At 34.7% G+C, this 16,155-nt stretch overlaps 1 protein-coding gene across 3 annotated transcripts in view; it reads left to right on the top strand.

Annotated features, from left to right (window-relative positions):
• Flo2 (flotillin-2) overlaps positions 1-16,155 on the top strand; it is a 398,911-nt gene that overhangs the window by 365,061 nt on the left and 17,695 nt on the right. For 2 of the 3 annotated variants that reach the window (XM_073078418.1, XM_073078419.1), the window contains one exon: positions 15,617-15,849. In XM_073078418.1, coding sequence (XP_072934519.1) covers positions 15,617-15,849 — 233 coding nt within the window. Of the gene's footprint in view, positions 1-14,729; positions 14,883-15,616; positions 15,850-16,155 lie in introns of those variants that run through there. The other variant, XM_073078421.1, reaches the window with a different exon arrangement.

The raw sequence follows: 16,155 nt of genomic DNA, 5'->3' as shown, positions 1-16,155 counted from the left end.
GAGCAACGGTGAGCTAATAGTTGACCACTGGTCGAATTGGTTGACTACGCCTTTGAAACCTTTTTTGTTCTGTTTTTTTAATCTTAGTTGAAATTGAAGTACATATATACAACCTACTCATTAATGTCGTTTGATCATCGACGAATCCTTAGAAGTCCATTATTCTACGAAAAGTAGGCCTTCACAAAAACGCCGGTACTACTGTAATTTTCGCGAAGTGGTTTACTTATACTCGTATTTATATAATAACTAGCCGACCCGATAAACGTTGTGTTGCCATATAAATAAAAAAAATGTTAAGGGTGAACAATCCTTGTCACTTAGGGGTATGAAAAATAGATAGTAGCCGATTCTCAGACCTACTGAATATGCATATGAAATTTGGTGAAAATCGGTAAAGCCGTTTCGGAGGAGTACGGTAACTAACATTGACACGAGAATTTTATATATAAGATTTTGTATTAATTAACTTAAAACGACTTACATCATCTAAGTGTGTTGCGGAATCGTCATAACTAATATTTTTGTAACTCGCATCAAAAATATTTGACACATTACTACAAACATTTTTCTAACCAACTACTCGTATATTCCCATGAGTGTAAACTAAATCGCTTACTTTGGGATAAACTTTTATTACCTGTAAATAATGTGGTGTAACTATAAATCCTTTGATGTTATTTTGCACGCAGCTGGCAGAACTGAAAGGTCAAACTAATGGTTTCACGTGATGGTGAATGGCCACTGTCATCCATGGATACCAATAATCGACCCCAGGTAAGACTGCAGGTTAGCCACAGTTGCATTGCTAATTCTGAGGGCTAATTTGGAACACCTCGGATAAGTATGTGCACCTTACAACAATCTTTAGAACATAACACAACAGCATTAGTGCCTCCTATAGGTATAGGTTCCTATCACCCTCAAATATAAATGGTTCTTTATTTAGCTACCTTCCTTCCTTCACAATATTCCAGCCTGGAGTCTCGTATCTCGCATTTGTCGTAAAACGTCTGTTTCTCAATATCTTTTATAGTTTATAGTATTCGGAACTTTACAAAGCTTTATTTTCTGTAGTAAAACCTAAAAGTTTATTATGCGCAGATAAGATTAACATTTCTATTAATAATACAATTTTCATCCCAAGAAACCTCGTTTATACACAAATAAAAATGTAATTGTAACTTTTATTTTCTTCAAAACGACTTATGTAAGTGGAACGTAAACTTTTCATTTAACGAATGTTTTACGGTGCGCTTTGAATTGAGAAGTGAACACCCACAAACGTTGTATTCAGAGTTTAGTTTCCGCGAGAGAGCCTTCGCATTCAGGGCTACTGTTGCCTTTGTTTTCCCGCAATTTCAGCGGTAACTCTCGTAAAATCGGATCCGAGGTACAAAATATAAATCCATCGGTGGATATAACGTGCATCGGGAAACTCAGTCCCGCCGCGGCGGTCGCGAGCGGCGGGTCCCGCTGTTCGCGACGTATCCGGGCTGATACACGTGACCTCTTGGATAGTTCTGCTCGCCTGGTACTCGTAGTACGAATACGGAAGCTACATCTATGAATAAAAAATGTATTTTGCCTGATATGTAGTGGTATCTGAGTGATGTTCGATACAAGTGATCTCTTACGTTTTTTGTTCACCTAGTATTTGAAGTGGATTGTTTACAAATATAGTTTTAGGGTTCTGTAGGATACGTATCACTAAACACATACCCGATCTATATTTGTAGTCCCTTTAAATGACTACTTTAATTTAACCTTTGCGAATTAAATGTTAGCAATTATCAATGCTCTGTTGTTTCTGTCAAGTAATAAGTTAATTCTACAACAACAACAACAATAGTATTAAATTTTCTTATTTAATTATCTTAAGGATGCGTTGTCTTGTATATTTATTATTCAATCGTATAGATATTTATGCTGTATTAATTATTTTATACTAATAAGACTTATTGGTTAGTTACCATCGAATGATGACCCTATTTTTCGCAGTGGTGACACAGTTTTAAGCTCTACTGGGCCTGGGTGCTTGTACTTATATATGTATGTGTGTGTCTTCGTGTACCTACATTAGCTTCGAGGATTTCATCTTGTTACACAGCGCCCTTTGATCTTGCTAAACAAATATTATTACTAATACTCTGTATGTTGTGTTGTACGATTTGAGTATATGCTTTAAAAATACTCAAAACTTGAAATAGCTATATTATTCAGAATGTGTGTTTATACTGATTTGAGATAGCAAATGAGTAGAATTCGTAAGAGGAAATATATGAAATATATTTGATTGCATTACGTTCTAAAATATTTATTTACAAGCCGACCCGTGCTCACTTCGTTGGGCGTTAATTATATTTTTGTGATGCAATTATGTTGTGAGAGTATTATGTGATGATAACAACATTTTTGATGAACATTATGTTCGTCTATACCGAACCCTGCCCAATTTCCGCTGACTTGATATACATATGCTATTATTTTTCTCTAAACTTTTTGTTCAATCATAATAAAATATAGCCCATAGCACTTCTGGATAGTGTAGCTTTCGGCTTGTAAAAGAATTTTCATGATCAAAATTTACCTTCTATAATACCTTCTTATAATATTCTTCGTAGTATAGATGATAGTACCTAGTTGACTAATAGGCATTTACCCTATTATTCCGGTCGCTACATTTATTCTAGAAAAAAAGATTAAATTTTGAAGGTGATAGAACCCTCTGTGGTTCGACTCCGGCGGCACCACCGCCACACCTATTTCTACCTAATAACAGCAGTGTTAGGCGCTGCTGTGTTCCGGTTTGAAGGGTGTGGTAAGGGAGACAGACTTTTCCGAGGCGTTCCAGCTTAGTCCTCAGGGGTAGCGGCGCATTTGTGGCCGACCTCAGGTAGGAATATCTAATCCTATCTGGGGTTGATTACAGATGTCCATGGGCGGCAGTAGCCATTTACCATCAGGTGTACTGCATGCTCGTCTGCTACTCCTATATTATAAAAAAATGCACAGAAATTTGAAATGCGAACATTGTGAACGTTTTCTTAAAAATATTTCATCTCGCTTTACACTTACACCACCTCGGATTTATTGACGTCATAAATATATTTCAGAACAACTTATTGCCAATTGAAAGGGTCATAGGTTATAGGTCGTATGGCACTTTTCCTCTACATATCCGGTCTATTACTACTATATAGTTCAATGTATTTCATTGTAGTACGTCCTGTATAGTAAATAATTAAATAAAATAAAACCGCAGTAATTAAGAAACTCTCTGCCTCACGATCGAGGAGTCCGAGGTTCAAATCTCAGGCACGCCTCTGATTTTTCAAAGTTATGTGCGTATTAGAAATTAATTATCACTTGCTAAATGGTGAAGGAAAACATCGTGAGGAGATCTGCATACCTGGCAGATTTATAAAAAAGTAATCTCAAAGGTAGGTAAGTCCAATACGCACTTGGCCAGCGCGGTGGACTATGGCCTAATTCTTCTAATTATGAGAGGAGATCAGGAGACCCGTGCCCAGCAGTGGGACAATAATGTGTTGATGATAATGATTTCCTGTATAGTAAATAATTAGCGAAGATTAATTTAAAGTAATTAGGCCCGATGTTTGCTTATATTAAAAAAATGGTTATTTTTTTTAATTTTCAAAAAATATAATAAAGAGTACCTTGGGAGAAACGAATGCCCAGCAGTGGAATTATATCAACATAAAATATGTTGTTTACCTCTTAATATATTGTTGAACGGTATTCATAAATCTATTTAAAACGCATAAAAGTGTGCAGGTAAATAATGCATCACCACATATGTAACATTCTTGAAATAAATAGTTTTTTGCTATCAGTAGCGCGTGTTGGCTGTATATGTGCTTGTGACGTCATAAGTGACAGGTACCTCGCACAGTTTGATTGCGGTCGGATTATCATTACCTGCTTTGTCATTGCAGATGGTTTATTGTCGTGTCAGTTTCTAAAATCATAATTGACCTATTCTGGCACAATACTGGGCACAGATTTCCTCTCAGAGTGATAGTTTAGGATATCGCTCACCGCGCTGGACAAATGCGGATTGGTAGACATCACGAACCTTGTTTCTTAAAGGACTCAGCCTTATAGGTTCCCTAATAAAATTTCGCTTAGTCTTCCAGGACCCACCAAGCAGACCCACCGGTGGGTCTGTGAAGACTGATATGTCTCAATGGTCCCACTGGTGGGTCCTGTGAGATTTTCGTCACACTTAAAGCAAGATATACTTAATTTCTAATAATTTTCAATAATAACATGTCTTCTGTGTCACGATGTCAAATCAAATATGCATACCTCGGATTTCAAATTCCCGACCCTTCCTAGAAATAAAAAAATAAACCACGAGACTTTTATTCACTTTTCTAATCGTAGAGTTGTTTGTTATTCCAGTCTCCAATTAGTCCAAGCATCAAAATAGTAGCTTTAGTGTTATGTGACTGAGGCAACACGTGCCAAACGAAACGCAAGCACCATTCAACTGTACGCAAATAAACATATGGACGGTTGAACACATTGTTACCTGGAACGTATCTACAAATGTACGTGTTCACTTCACCCTTATAATTTTATATACTCGCTTCTTTATATAGCATGCAGTCTTCACCTGTAACTGTAATGGCACTCACCTATTTTCTCTAATTATTTCACGCTTTGGTAATATCTTTAGTGTACATTATGTTGGTGTTCAATAAATCAATAAATAAATAAATAAATAAACGTATGGTAAACACACGTTGGTTATTTGTTTGACATCAGTATTTTCTTTCTAAAGTATTAGTGTGATGTGCTGTTATAAATATTTAATTTTCCAATTTTTAGGTGGTCACTGCTACATCTGTGACCAACTTTAAATAGAATAATTTCTACTTTAAGTCCTTTTCATAGTGATAATAGCGAAACCACATATAACTTAGTACTTATAGAAATAATGTTAATGTTAAATGTTTTTGATTTGATATGTATGCCTACCACTTTGAATTTTGACAGTTTATGTAGGCAAAAATTTACAAATTTCGAAAATTAATTTTATTATTGATGGGCTTAAGAAAAGAACCTATTATTGATAGATTAGAAAATATGTTTTGTGATATCAAAATCAAATAGTCGCCATTTAAACCACTAGCCTTTAAATTGCTTTTCTAATCGTACAGTTGTATGTTATTCCAGTCTCCAATTAGTCCAAGCATCAAAATAGTAGCTTTAGTGTTATGTGACTGAGGCAACACGTGCCAAATGAAACGCAAGCACCATTCAACTGTACGCAAATAAACATATGGACGGTTGAACACATTGTTACCTGGAACGTATAGTAAACACACGTTGGTTATTTGTTTGACATCAGTATTTTCGCATCTAACGTATGTATTTTTATAAGGGATCACTGCCGCCCATGGACATCTGTGAACCAATATCATATAGAACAAATGCTACCTAAAACCGATCATACATATACGAGTGTGCTGTCACTCCTGAGTACGTCAACACATTTGCATGTAAACTCTGAATTGCGTTGCTAACGAGCAATAGGTAGGCCACGGATCATCTCTCGGTGAATTCACACTAAGTGGTAGGGGTAGTAGGGGTACTAGCGTTCCAACTAATGTAAGTTATTTATAAACAATATTCACCGATTTTGCCTACTAAATTGTTTTCCTATTGACAAATTGCGAAATATAGTATGCAAAAATTTGGTTCACATACATTGTCATTATTAGTAACTCGTATTAATCCTCGGCGACAAAACAGATCTGTGGCTGACTTCAGATAGGACTCCAATCCTATCTAGGGTTTATTACAGATATTCATGCGTGGAAGTTGCCACTTACCAATGGAGTGTATGCCCATTAACTACATCTATAATACCCAATACTATAGCCGTGATAATACCATGGTAACAGTATCTGCCGTCTATGGGTAGAATCCAAATTATGTTTTGTGATACCAAAAAATCCCCCCTTTTATGAAATCGGTTACAAATCAAATAGCCACCGATCGGAATTGAAATATAAAAATGCTGTAGTATGAATATTTAACGAACTTACCCCACATTTTCAATTGAATATGAAATTTCGATCCCCAATCTACCCACGTAATCCGGTTAAATATTTTTCCCAATCAATCGCTCGCCCCGACAGAATAATTTACTATAATATACCTATAGATTGCAGAATATTCAATTAAATCCCAAATTAATTTTAAAGGTGGTAGAGTCCTCTGCGCTTTGACTGACGACACCACCGCCTCATCTATTTCTCCTTAATAACAGCAGGGTTAAGCACTGCTGTGTTCGTTACCCTTAGTATGAGTTTTTACGTTTTTACAAAAATGACTGTTTTTGTATTTGTTTTCTTATTTGCCCATATATTTTCAATCAGTGCCCTTAGCGGACTGTATCAGAATTGATTATACTTTTCCGAGGCATTCCAGCTTAGTCCTCAGGGGTAGCAGCGCATCTGCGGTTGACCATAGGTATTAATCTAATCTTATGTTGGGTTGATTACAAATGTCCATGAATATTTAACGAACTTACGCCAAATTTTCAATTGAATATGAAATTTCGTTCCCCAATCTACCCCACCGGTTATCCGGTAATCCGGTAAATATTTTTCCCAATCAATCGCTCGCCCCGATAGAATAATTTACTATAATATACCTATAGATTGCAGAATATTCAAGTAAATCTCAAATTGAATTCAAATCCAAATTCAATTTTCCTCTCCAGACAAACTTAAAAGAGCTAAAATTTTAGTGCTTAAGTATAAATATTAATTTTGTTTTCCTTATCTTTTACTAGACACTATTATACAATTATGAAATCTGTTTGTGGATTTTGCTAAATATGATTTGATTTAAATATAAGTATCATATATACTATAGAATATATTATAAACTATATATATGTCTATAATAGTTAAGGTGAACAGAATGCATACGACATCAAAAAAATGTACTTGGTAAGAAAATACTCATGTATAATTGTTTGATATGTAAATTAAACCTAACTTTATTCGTGTTTCATTGGCGGTAACATCTGATGTGCAATTTCGTTGAAGAAAAATCGCCTGGACCGTTATTAGGTATATGTATAATGTGAATAAAATGACCGACATTAAAGGTGAAGGGTCCGTTTTACGTTCGGAATATCCCAATCGTTCAAGGGATAACGTTTGGATTTTTGTCAGTTTCGGTTCCCTTCGAAGGGTTTTTCAATTATAGATATCTCCGTTCAATCTTCCGGCTTTAATTTTGATTTCGTTCTGAGGTAAGGAAACGTATTTATATAATAGGAGTAGTATTTGCGTATTATTATTTAACTATTATTTATATTATTTAAGTAAACTGTATTTGATAAACGTAACTTTTAATTATTAGTAAAAAAAATAACACACACATCACATGTTTTAAAAACGAAAAACATCTTTGCGAGGAAACATTCGCTGTGAAGAAAACTTTCCAAAAATCTCCCCCAGATACTCGTACCATATTAGAACTCAGCACAGGGACAATAATGTGTCGACAAAAACATTTTCGAAAATTTTCCTACATCACACGTATCTTTTGTACAATAAATTCTAGTTTGTTAAAGATTACGTCTATTGCGAATATTGCAATAACGCTAACCTGAAATATTTTCAAGGAATCCGCAAATCTGTACAAAAAAGACAGCCATTAACGTGAAGAATTTTCCGAACATTTTCGTCGGCACTGATTTTATCCGAAAATTGACTGGGCGATTGGAGAGAAAACTGATTGTATTCGCAGGTTTATTACTGATAAGGGATAACGGACGTGATCGGATAATAGATTTAATAATTTAGCGTATTAATCATTTCAATAAATACGAGTATAATATACAATTATTGTTTTACGCTGTCCTGGATTTGTTTTCAGATTCTACCGTCTGTGTAAATATTATAAAAAAGTACAGTAAAGTATACAAGAAAATCGAATTATTTGTTTTGTACTGTTTCAATAGAACATTTATTACGATTTAGTTACAAAATACAGCAAAAATTACGTCTCCACGTAGCAATAGATTTAATTTGAACTATTGTAAAAACAATCATAACAGATGTTTAACAAATTATAGAAAATAATAGTTTTTGATTAGTTTATTTTTTAAATATTTTTATGTTAACTCTGATACTAATCTCTTACGTCTCATCAGAATTCTGCGGTATATAAACTTTTCTAAATGTCTGACATGTGTGTCTGTAATCAAAGTTATAAAGTGGTGAATTTCTCTGCTTCACCTATTTCAGCCTTATTACTGATCTATTGTGAACTGGTTTTAAGAGAGGTACTTCTTTGAGGGTCTCACCTTAATCCCCAAGATAGGCTAATAGTATTTCTGGTCTATTTGGAGTGTGTTTACGAAACTCCATGGGCCACAAAAATCACATAACATCGTCATTATAATCATCATCATCATTATCATTACCATCGTTAAAAAATTGGGTGCGGTCGATAAATTAATGAGTTAAATGCCATTGGAAAGCTTTCATTTCCTACTTTTGACGAAAAATAAAACATTACAAAGATGACTTTTTCGTTTTAAAAAAGTCATTTTTAATCATAAAAAGTGTTTTATGATTAAAAATGGCTATGTTTGCAACACATGGCATTACAGTGGTAATGCCATGTGTTGCAAAAATATTATGTAGGCACAGTTTTTAATATAAAATAAAAAAAGAACAATATTTTTATTCGTATTCGTAATTATATATATATACATAGGTACACCATAATACAATAAGTTTTCTTTCCACGTCAAGCAATATTTTGTTTTACGATTTCATATGAAGGTGTGTTACAAGTCTAATAAGTTTTGTAGCAGAACTTTATGCCGGCTATTATTTACTTACTTTATTAATAAACATTTCGTAAAAACAAATAACCGGTTTAATGCTACATAGATACAGCGTGTTTATGTAGGTAACATACGTGATTTCTGTCTCAAACAAGACTTTATGCTTACTTTATTGTTTTTATGAAATCTTTAATAAAAACTCATTTGAATAGATTTCAAACCTGGCAATTGTTATCAAGTTAGTTACGTGTAAGGGATAGCCCTACACGTTAAGGCTGCATCGCACCAGCCCTACACGGTGCTTACGCCGCATCGTGCCTTCGCGGAACGGTCAGCGCTGACGACGCGCGTCGTTAGTGCAGGTGGCCGTCCGCCATGGGAACAGTAGTACCCTTAGCATAAGTTTTAACGTTTTAACAAATATGACTGTTTTGGTATTTGTAAATGTATTTGCCCATAGAATTTCCAATCAGCGCCCCTAGCGGATTGTGTCAGAACTTGGAAATTGTATGAGCCAATACGTAAACAAATACCAAAACAGTCACATTCGTCGAAACGTAAAAACTCATGGTAAGGGTACAGGTCACCTCCATCGCGGAAAGTGACTCTACCTATCTTATATATTTTGTTACATTACAAGTTTGTGAAAAAATTAAATAAAATTATTAATGCGTTCGCGTAAATAGACTTTTCGATTCTTTCCTCGACGCCCAGCTCCCATAATTAGTTCGTGTTTCAAATATTATTACTATACGGTGATTATTTTAATGTCCCTTGGGGTTTAAAAAGTAGCAAAGTTATAAAAACTAAAAACTCCGTATAAATAAAGCATGTCCCTTGGGGTTTAAAAAGTAGCAAAGTTATAAAAACTAAAAACTCCGTATAAATAAAGCCTAAATTGACTTTCTCTTCAATATTACGATCTCTGGACAAAACCTTACAATTTACTTTAAATCTTTGAGTTTGCTCTTATGGTCCTGTAAATAAAGACTGCCAGTGTCCATTTCCTTAAACGTATGGTTCACGTGGATTGAGATCATTAGGAACAGTGTAGGCGTATAATGTGGGCACTTAACGAATTGCTCGTATAGAAGGAAGAGTCCAGAAGTCAAGGTCGTTTGAAATGAGTGTCGTTTGATCAGAATGACGTATGTTACCTACCAACGATCATCATCACTATCATGTCAGGATTTACTGTGATTTTAGGGTTCCGCATCCAAAAGGTAAAAAATTATCTACAATTCATATATACCTACTTATCTTGTTGTATGATAATAAATACTAAAATAAAAATGAAAATTTGCTTGTACGGAACCCTCATTGTTCGAGTTCGACGCGCACTTGGCCAAATTAAGTCATATTATGTATTTCAATCAAACATTTTGCAACAGGGCGCTGCAAAGAGTTAGAACTTCGATCTGTCTGTGGCATCGTAGCTCTCAAACAGTTGGACCAATTTTAATGCAGTTTTTTTATTTGAAAACATGTCTTATCATATTCCGTAGACGTGTTCGAAAAAGAAACTGATCAGCCGTTTGAAAATCAATCCGGCAATTTCGTCCTTATTAAATAAATTTTATCGATTACTTAATCGGAATAAAATTCGCTTATACTAATCAAATTTAATAAGAATGCATTAGTGTGCTCGTACTTAAAACATCTGAATTTAAATAACAATTTATCATTATTATCATTCTCTTCCTCGGTTATTCTGTCAGTTCCTTTGTGCTATCCTTCGCAATATTTTAAATTTCCTTTCAGATTTTGCGGTCATTTAACACGTTCTGAAGGAACTTTTCACACGCCAGTAAACAGATTTGCTCTGAAAGCTCTAAAAGATACGAAACAAAGCCTCCGAGCTTCATGAATAAAGCTCAACGTATAGAGGAAACTTTGTTACACGGGACGCATATGTATAATGCCTCATTTGGATACTCGCGAACAATGCGAAGATTAACTCGCCGAACAATGACGAGTGTGTAGACGCTGCGAACGGCTACAGGAACGTATTCCTTTGATTCTTGCTGAAAACTACATCCTGCGAAGAATGTGACGACCAAGTAGGTTACTCTTATTTGCGTCTTTATGCCTGTAATCGTCGAGTATCTAATTCTGACATTATAAGCGTCTCCGATTAGGGCAGTGGTTCTCAACCGTTTTGTAATCGGGAATCAGTGCGACGTTCTTGTTCTTAACATAATATTATAAATTTCGAGAATATTGATCACATACTTGTCGCACCACAGCTAATAGATTTTTTTCACTTACCTGGTAAAAGTCGACCATCAATTGAGAACCAATGTGTAATCGCTTTAATTACCTTTGATCTTCTACTAGCTTCGATTATAAATTAATTTTATAACTAGAAACTATGTTTTCGCTAACCAAAAGAGCCACGAACTAATTTAGACTAAATGAATGTTATTAACGTAAATAAAACTTGTTCGTAGATGAAACTTCTATTAACACAAACATTTTGGAAGTGCTCTCATAATTGACTTAACCTTTGATGTTTAATGAAAAATATGAAACTCAAATGTTCAATTTTAAACTATGTTTTAGTAGTCCTTTAAGTTACGCCGTAGGTCTAGTTTATAACTTTTAAGTAACTTAATCACTAGTGGTACCTATGTATATCAACATATACAAAGTTTTACTGTCCCATTGTTGAGAACAGATTTTCAGACAGCACAGATAAGAATACGATATTGAATAAATCATCATTGAAACATATTATCGACGGCTTATCATTTAATTACTATTTTATGAGCTCAGTTAATCTAAAGAAAAAATATGAATTTCAAAAAAAGTATTTTACCATCAGGTGGACTTCATGCTCGTCTGCTACTTCAATATTTAAAATAATATATTTGTCATAAAATAGAAGATTTAAGTAGCATAGAGGATTTAGATAAAAAGCTATCCAATTCTAGATATCTACAAAGTGAATTCGCTAGTATGTCTAGATTGCCTAGAATGTTACCCCACAATAGTGCAGAGGTTTAAAATTTCATAGCCCAGTCTGGCACGAGATTTATTCAATGTAAATTCAATGAATTACTAAAGGTATATTTCTGAAATGTTTCACGAGAAATTTCTTCGAAACTGTATTTAAATTTTGATCAAAATACGATTGGAGTTGGCGTCTTTTACATCGTAGCCGAAAAGTTTGAGAAGCAATGGTAGTGTAATTAAAATTCAAAGTTTTCTTTATGATTTCATTTTGAATAAATTGATTTCGAATTGTTTTTGTTGGTAGTTTTTGGAGTAAAAATATTCTAAAGATTTATCTTGTGGGTCTGGGTACTTGGGTGTAGGTATAAGTGCATTATTTAATGTATTAGTTATTTAAATGGCACCCCCGATGGCAGTATTTTTTTATTAATGTATTTCTATATTATAGTACAGATGTAGCATAACATAGCAGCGAACTAAGTTGGGACTCTCGTTCTCGTTGGAGTTGGTTGTTAAATCATTAAGTTCTACAACCTTTTCTATATTCATTTTTACCGGTCCATCTATCAACCCTTAAGCTGACCTCCTGAACAATATTGCTTGTTCAATTGGTATCTTTAGCGATTAGCCAGTGGTTATGTCGCAACTGTCATACTTTTATACGACAACAATTTAGTAGCGAAGCGTAAAGCGACTGTCAATAGATTTTTGTGCCGCTTGTCGATCGCACAAACAACAAAGCCGCCGCACGAGCGACAAACTGGTAGCCTACGCAACTATAGTCCAAACGATAGTACACAACTTATCACTGCTCTTTATGTACTCAGACACATACATAATAAATCAGTATAAGGGACTGTTATTACAAATTGTTTACAAACGGAATATTTCACACGGCAATTGACGCAAACGTAATATCAATTCGCGATCGTAGATAGGTGCGTTAGTACCGCATTTTTATCATTATCATATTTATATCATTCGCTATATAAATACTGATAAGCTTCTATGCCGTTTCCAGCAATTATGACCCTTATGATCGTGTGTAGAAGCGTGTGTTTAATGCTAATATCAGTCTCCATCTCGCCCTTAGATACAGTTCTGTGCGGCATCTATGCTGATTACAACGTCTGGACGTGTTATGTATTAAAAATCATTCGAGTAGTTTCAGTACTATCCTATACGCCTTCGATCCGCGATCCTATACTAGATAGATCCCATACGCGTATTGGTACTGGATGCTTTTCCAAGTGTGTTTTGTTCGAATGTTGTCAAATTGAAAAAGTGCGCATTTTTTGCGTGTTTGTCAGACATACATTAACAGAAAATTAAAAAGTTGGAAGGATTTTTTTAAGTGTTCGTTTATGGAAGTGTTATTACAGATAAAATTTCAGGATTTTATCGCTGTGATTTGATGTGTATAAACATTTGCTTACATGAACAAATATTATAATTAAAAATAATTCAAAAACCCGACCGCGCTAAAAAGGGCGAAGTAAATAAATGAGTTATTCAAATGAATTTTCAACCCTTATTTTATCTTTTCGGAGTTGGTTTTCCAAAAGTTTGTTTACTGTGAAAACCAGTCCATCTCGCCCTTAGATACAGTTCTGTGCGACATGTATGTTGATTACAACGCCTGGACGTGTGATGTATTAAATTTCTACAAGTATTTACAGTGCGATCCTATGTGTCGGTTCTAAACGCTTTGCAAAGTGTGTTTTGTTCGAATGTTCTCATATTGAATACGTGTTTTTTGTATTATTTTTAAGTGCGTTTGTCAGATAAAGATTCTCGGAAATAAAGAAGAAATTGAACACTTTTTTCATTTACGAAAGTGTTTTTAAGCGATAATAATTCTAGATTTAATCGCTGCTTTGAAGTGAATTAACATTTACTTAGATAAACAAGTAATATAAAAAAAAATAATAAAAAACCTAACCTAGCTAAACAGGCCGATGTAGAATTTTCAAAAACGGTTAAATAGGCGTTTTCAATTTTTGTATCCAGAAAGTCAAATACAAGTGTTTGTCTCAAAATTGATGGTTTTTCATATGAACTTGCAACTTCTATTAGTGGTTAGTTTTTCGCAAGTGGCAAAATAAGTGTTTCATTGTTATTATCCATAAAACCACATGTAAAGTTTGTTTGATACGAAATCAGTTTCCATCTCGCCCTAAGATACAGTTTTGTATGTACGTTTATTACAACGTCTTGACAACGTGTGATATATTAAATTTCTTACGAGTATTTGCAGTACGATCCTATGGGTATTAGACGCTTTTGCAAGTGTATTTTGTTCGAATGTTTTCTTGTTGAAGATGAAGTTATATGTGTTATTTTTCTCAGAATAAAAAAATGAAGATTTTTTTATGAAAACGAGATTTCATGACTTTGTTTCTATAAACGAGAAGTAAATTTTCATCGTTGTGGTTTAAGTATGTTAACATTTGATTAGATAAAAATCAATCAAAAGTGTTAGTGTTTCTTGTTATAGCACTTAAAATTAATAACACGTGACTAACATTTATAAGGTCCATGTTAGTTAAAATTTTATTCTGATAAATTTATCAATATATAAATAAATAGGTATTTAAAGTGTATCAGAACTATAGTGTCAGTAACGTAACATTAAATGTCTAAATTGACAAAATGACGCTTTATGTTTTGTCTCTATTTTTTGCGAACATGTGAGGCAGACATAAAGACTTGAGCACTTATATTATTGTTACGTTTACTCAGTCTACTGAAGCAAACGGGACAGAATATTGAATTGAATAAACATAACGTAAAATTGTGGGATGTTTTGAAAACTCATGGTAAGGGTACAGAAGTGTTTTCATGGCACTAATTACATAGCTAAAACAGATAGTTACTTACATTTCTGTTTATACTAATGTTATGTACTACGCAGTTTTCTATGATCAAGTGAATTGAAATGGGTAGATATTAGCAAAAGTATATAAAAGTGTGTAAAAGTGAGTAGAAGTGTTACTAAAAGTGCAACTATGGATATACTCCGGATTGCGTTGGTGCCGTTGACTCTCACCGTTGGTCTAACTTGTCTTAACGTGAAGAAGTGAGTAATGTAATTTATAAATCTAAGTAGTATCCCTTAGAAGAGTTCTGTGGTCGAACCCTATGTCGAAATCCGTACCCTCCCTTACCCTTACGTCAAAAGCTATTTAGAGGTTGAATGTATAATTTTAAAGACAACATAATTAGGCCTGAAGGCAGTGTTTGTTCAATTTATGTTATAATCAACAGTGGCAGTCGTAGGTCTGATATTGTTTTAATGTTGTTAAAAAGCTTTCTACCGCTTATAATTTTTTATCAGTATTAATTGAATTCATTCGCATTATGTTAATATTCTTATATCTATAAAGTGTACACAATTATTTAAAAAAAATGTTTATAGTTACGACTATTTCTATTTTGTAAGAAAAAAATGGTTTGTATGCGATAAAAAATTCTAAACAATTGGCCCGATCCTACACTACGGTTCTAACAGTGAAAAGCTCGGTTTTATATACAGTGTTGCCCTTTTACAATATAAAAAAAATAGAAATAGTGAATTAATTAATTAATAGAAAATAGTCGCCAGTTCCTTTATTGAGAACTTGGCTGACACACTACTACTAGTGTCTAAATTAAATGGTTGATGTAAATACGAAAATATTTTTGTATTCTTTATTTCTGGTCTAAGTATGCAGCTCACTCATTTCCGCAAGAAACAATATGCCGCGATCAGTGAGGTTTAGTCTTTCTTCTATTTGTTCGATCACAACTAACATCCCAATTCGTTGTCAACAGGAACGCTTACAGTAGAAGAGGTGTACAAGGACAGAGATCAGTTCGCGGGTCTGGTCCGCGAGGTGGCTGCGCCCGACGTCGGCCGGATGGGCATCGAGATCCTCTCGTTCACGATCAAGGACGTGTACGATGACGTCCAGTACCTCGCCAGCTTGGGCAAGGCGCAGACGGCGGTCGTGAAGCGGGACGCGGACGTCGGCGTCGCGCAAGCGAACAGGGACGCTGGTATCAGAGTGAGTATTACTTAACTTACTTTCTTATGGTAGTGTAGCGACTTCCCGCTACTCGTCAAGAGATGGCGCTGCTGAATCACGCTATCGAAGTTTTCTAAACATCTGGCATATATACAAGCTCCGAACTGAGACTGTTGGAGCGCGGCCGCTCCCCGGGCATGATCACCTAGCCCGGCGGGAGATCTCCCTTTGCCAAAGAAGTCTTATTAGTCGCCATTTCTTCCGTTTTTCAGCAACTTCTCTAACTAATCAGGAAAAACCCTTTGTGGTTCGACGCTTGGAGCACCGCCACTATATCTATTTCTT

The sequence above is a fragment of the Epargyreus clarus genome, unplaced genomic scaffold (assembly GCF_041222505.1).
Source record: "Epargyreus clarus isolate Ecla_fem2 unplaced genomic scaffold, WU_Ecla_fem_2.2 ptg000012l, whole genome shotgun sequence".
NCBI lineage: Eukaryota > Metazoa > Arthropoda > Insecta > Lepidoptera > Hesperiidae > Epargyreus > Epargyreus clarus.
The sequence above is the reverse complement of the archived record's forward strand: the minus strand, read 5'-3'. Positions and strand labels throughout refer to the sequence as shown.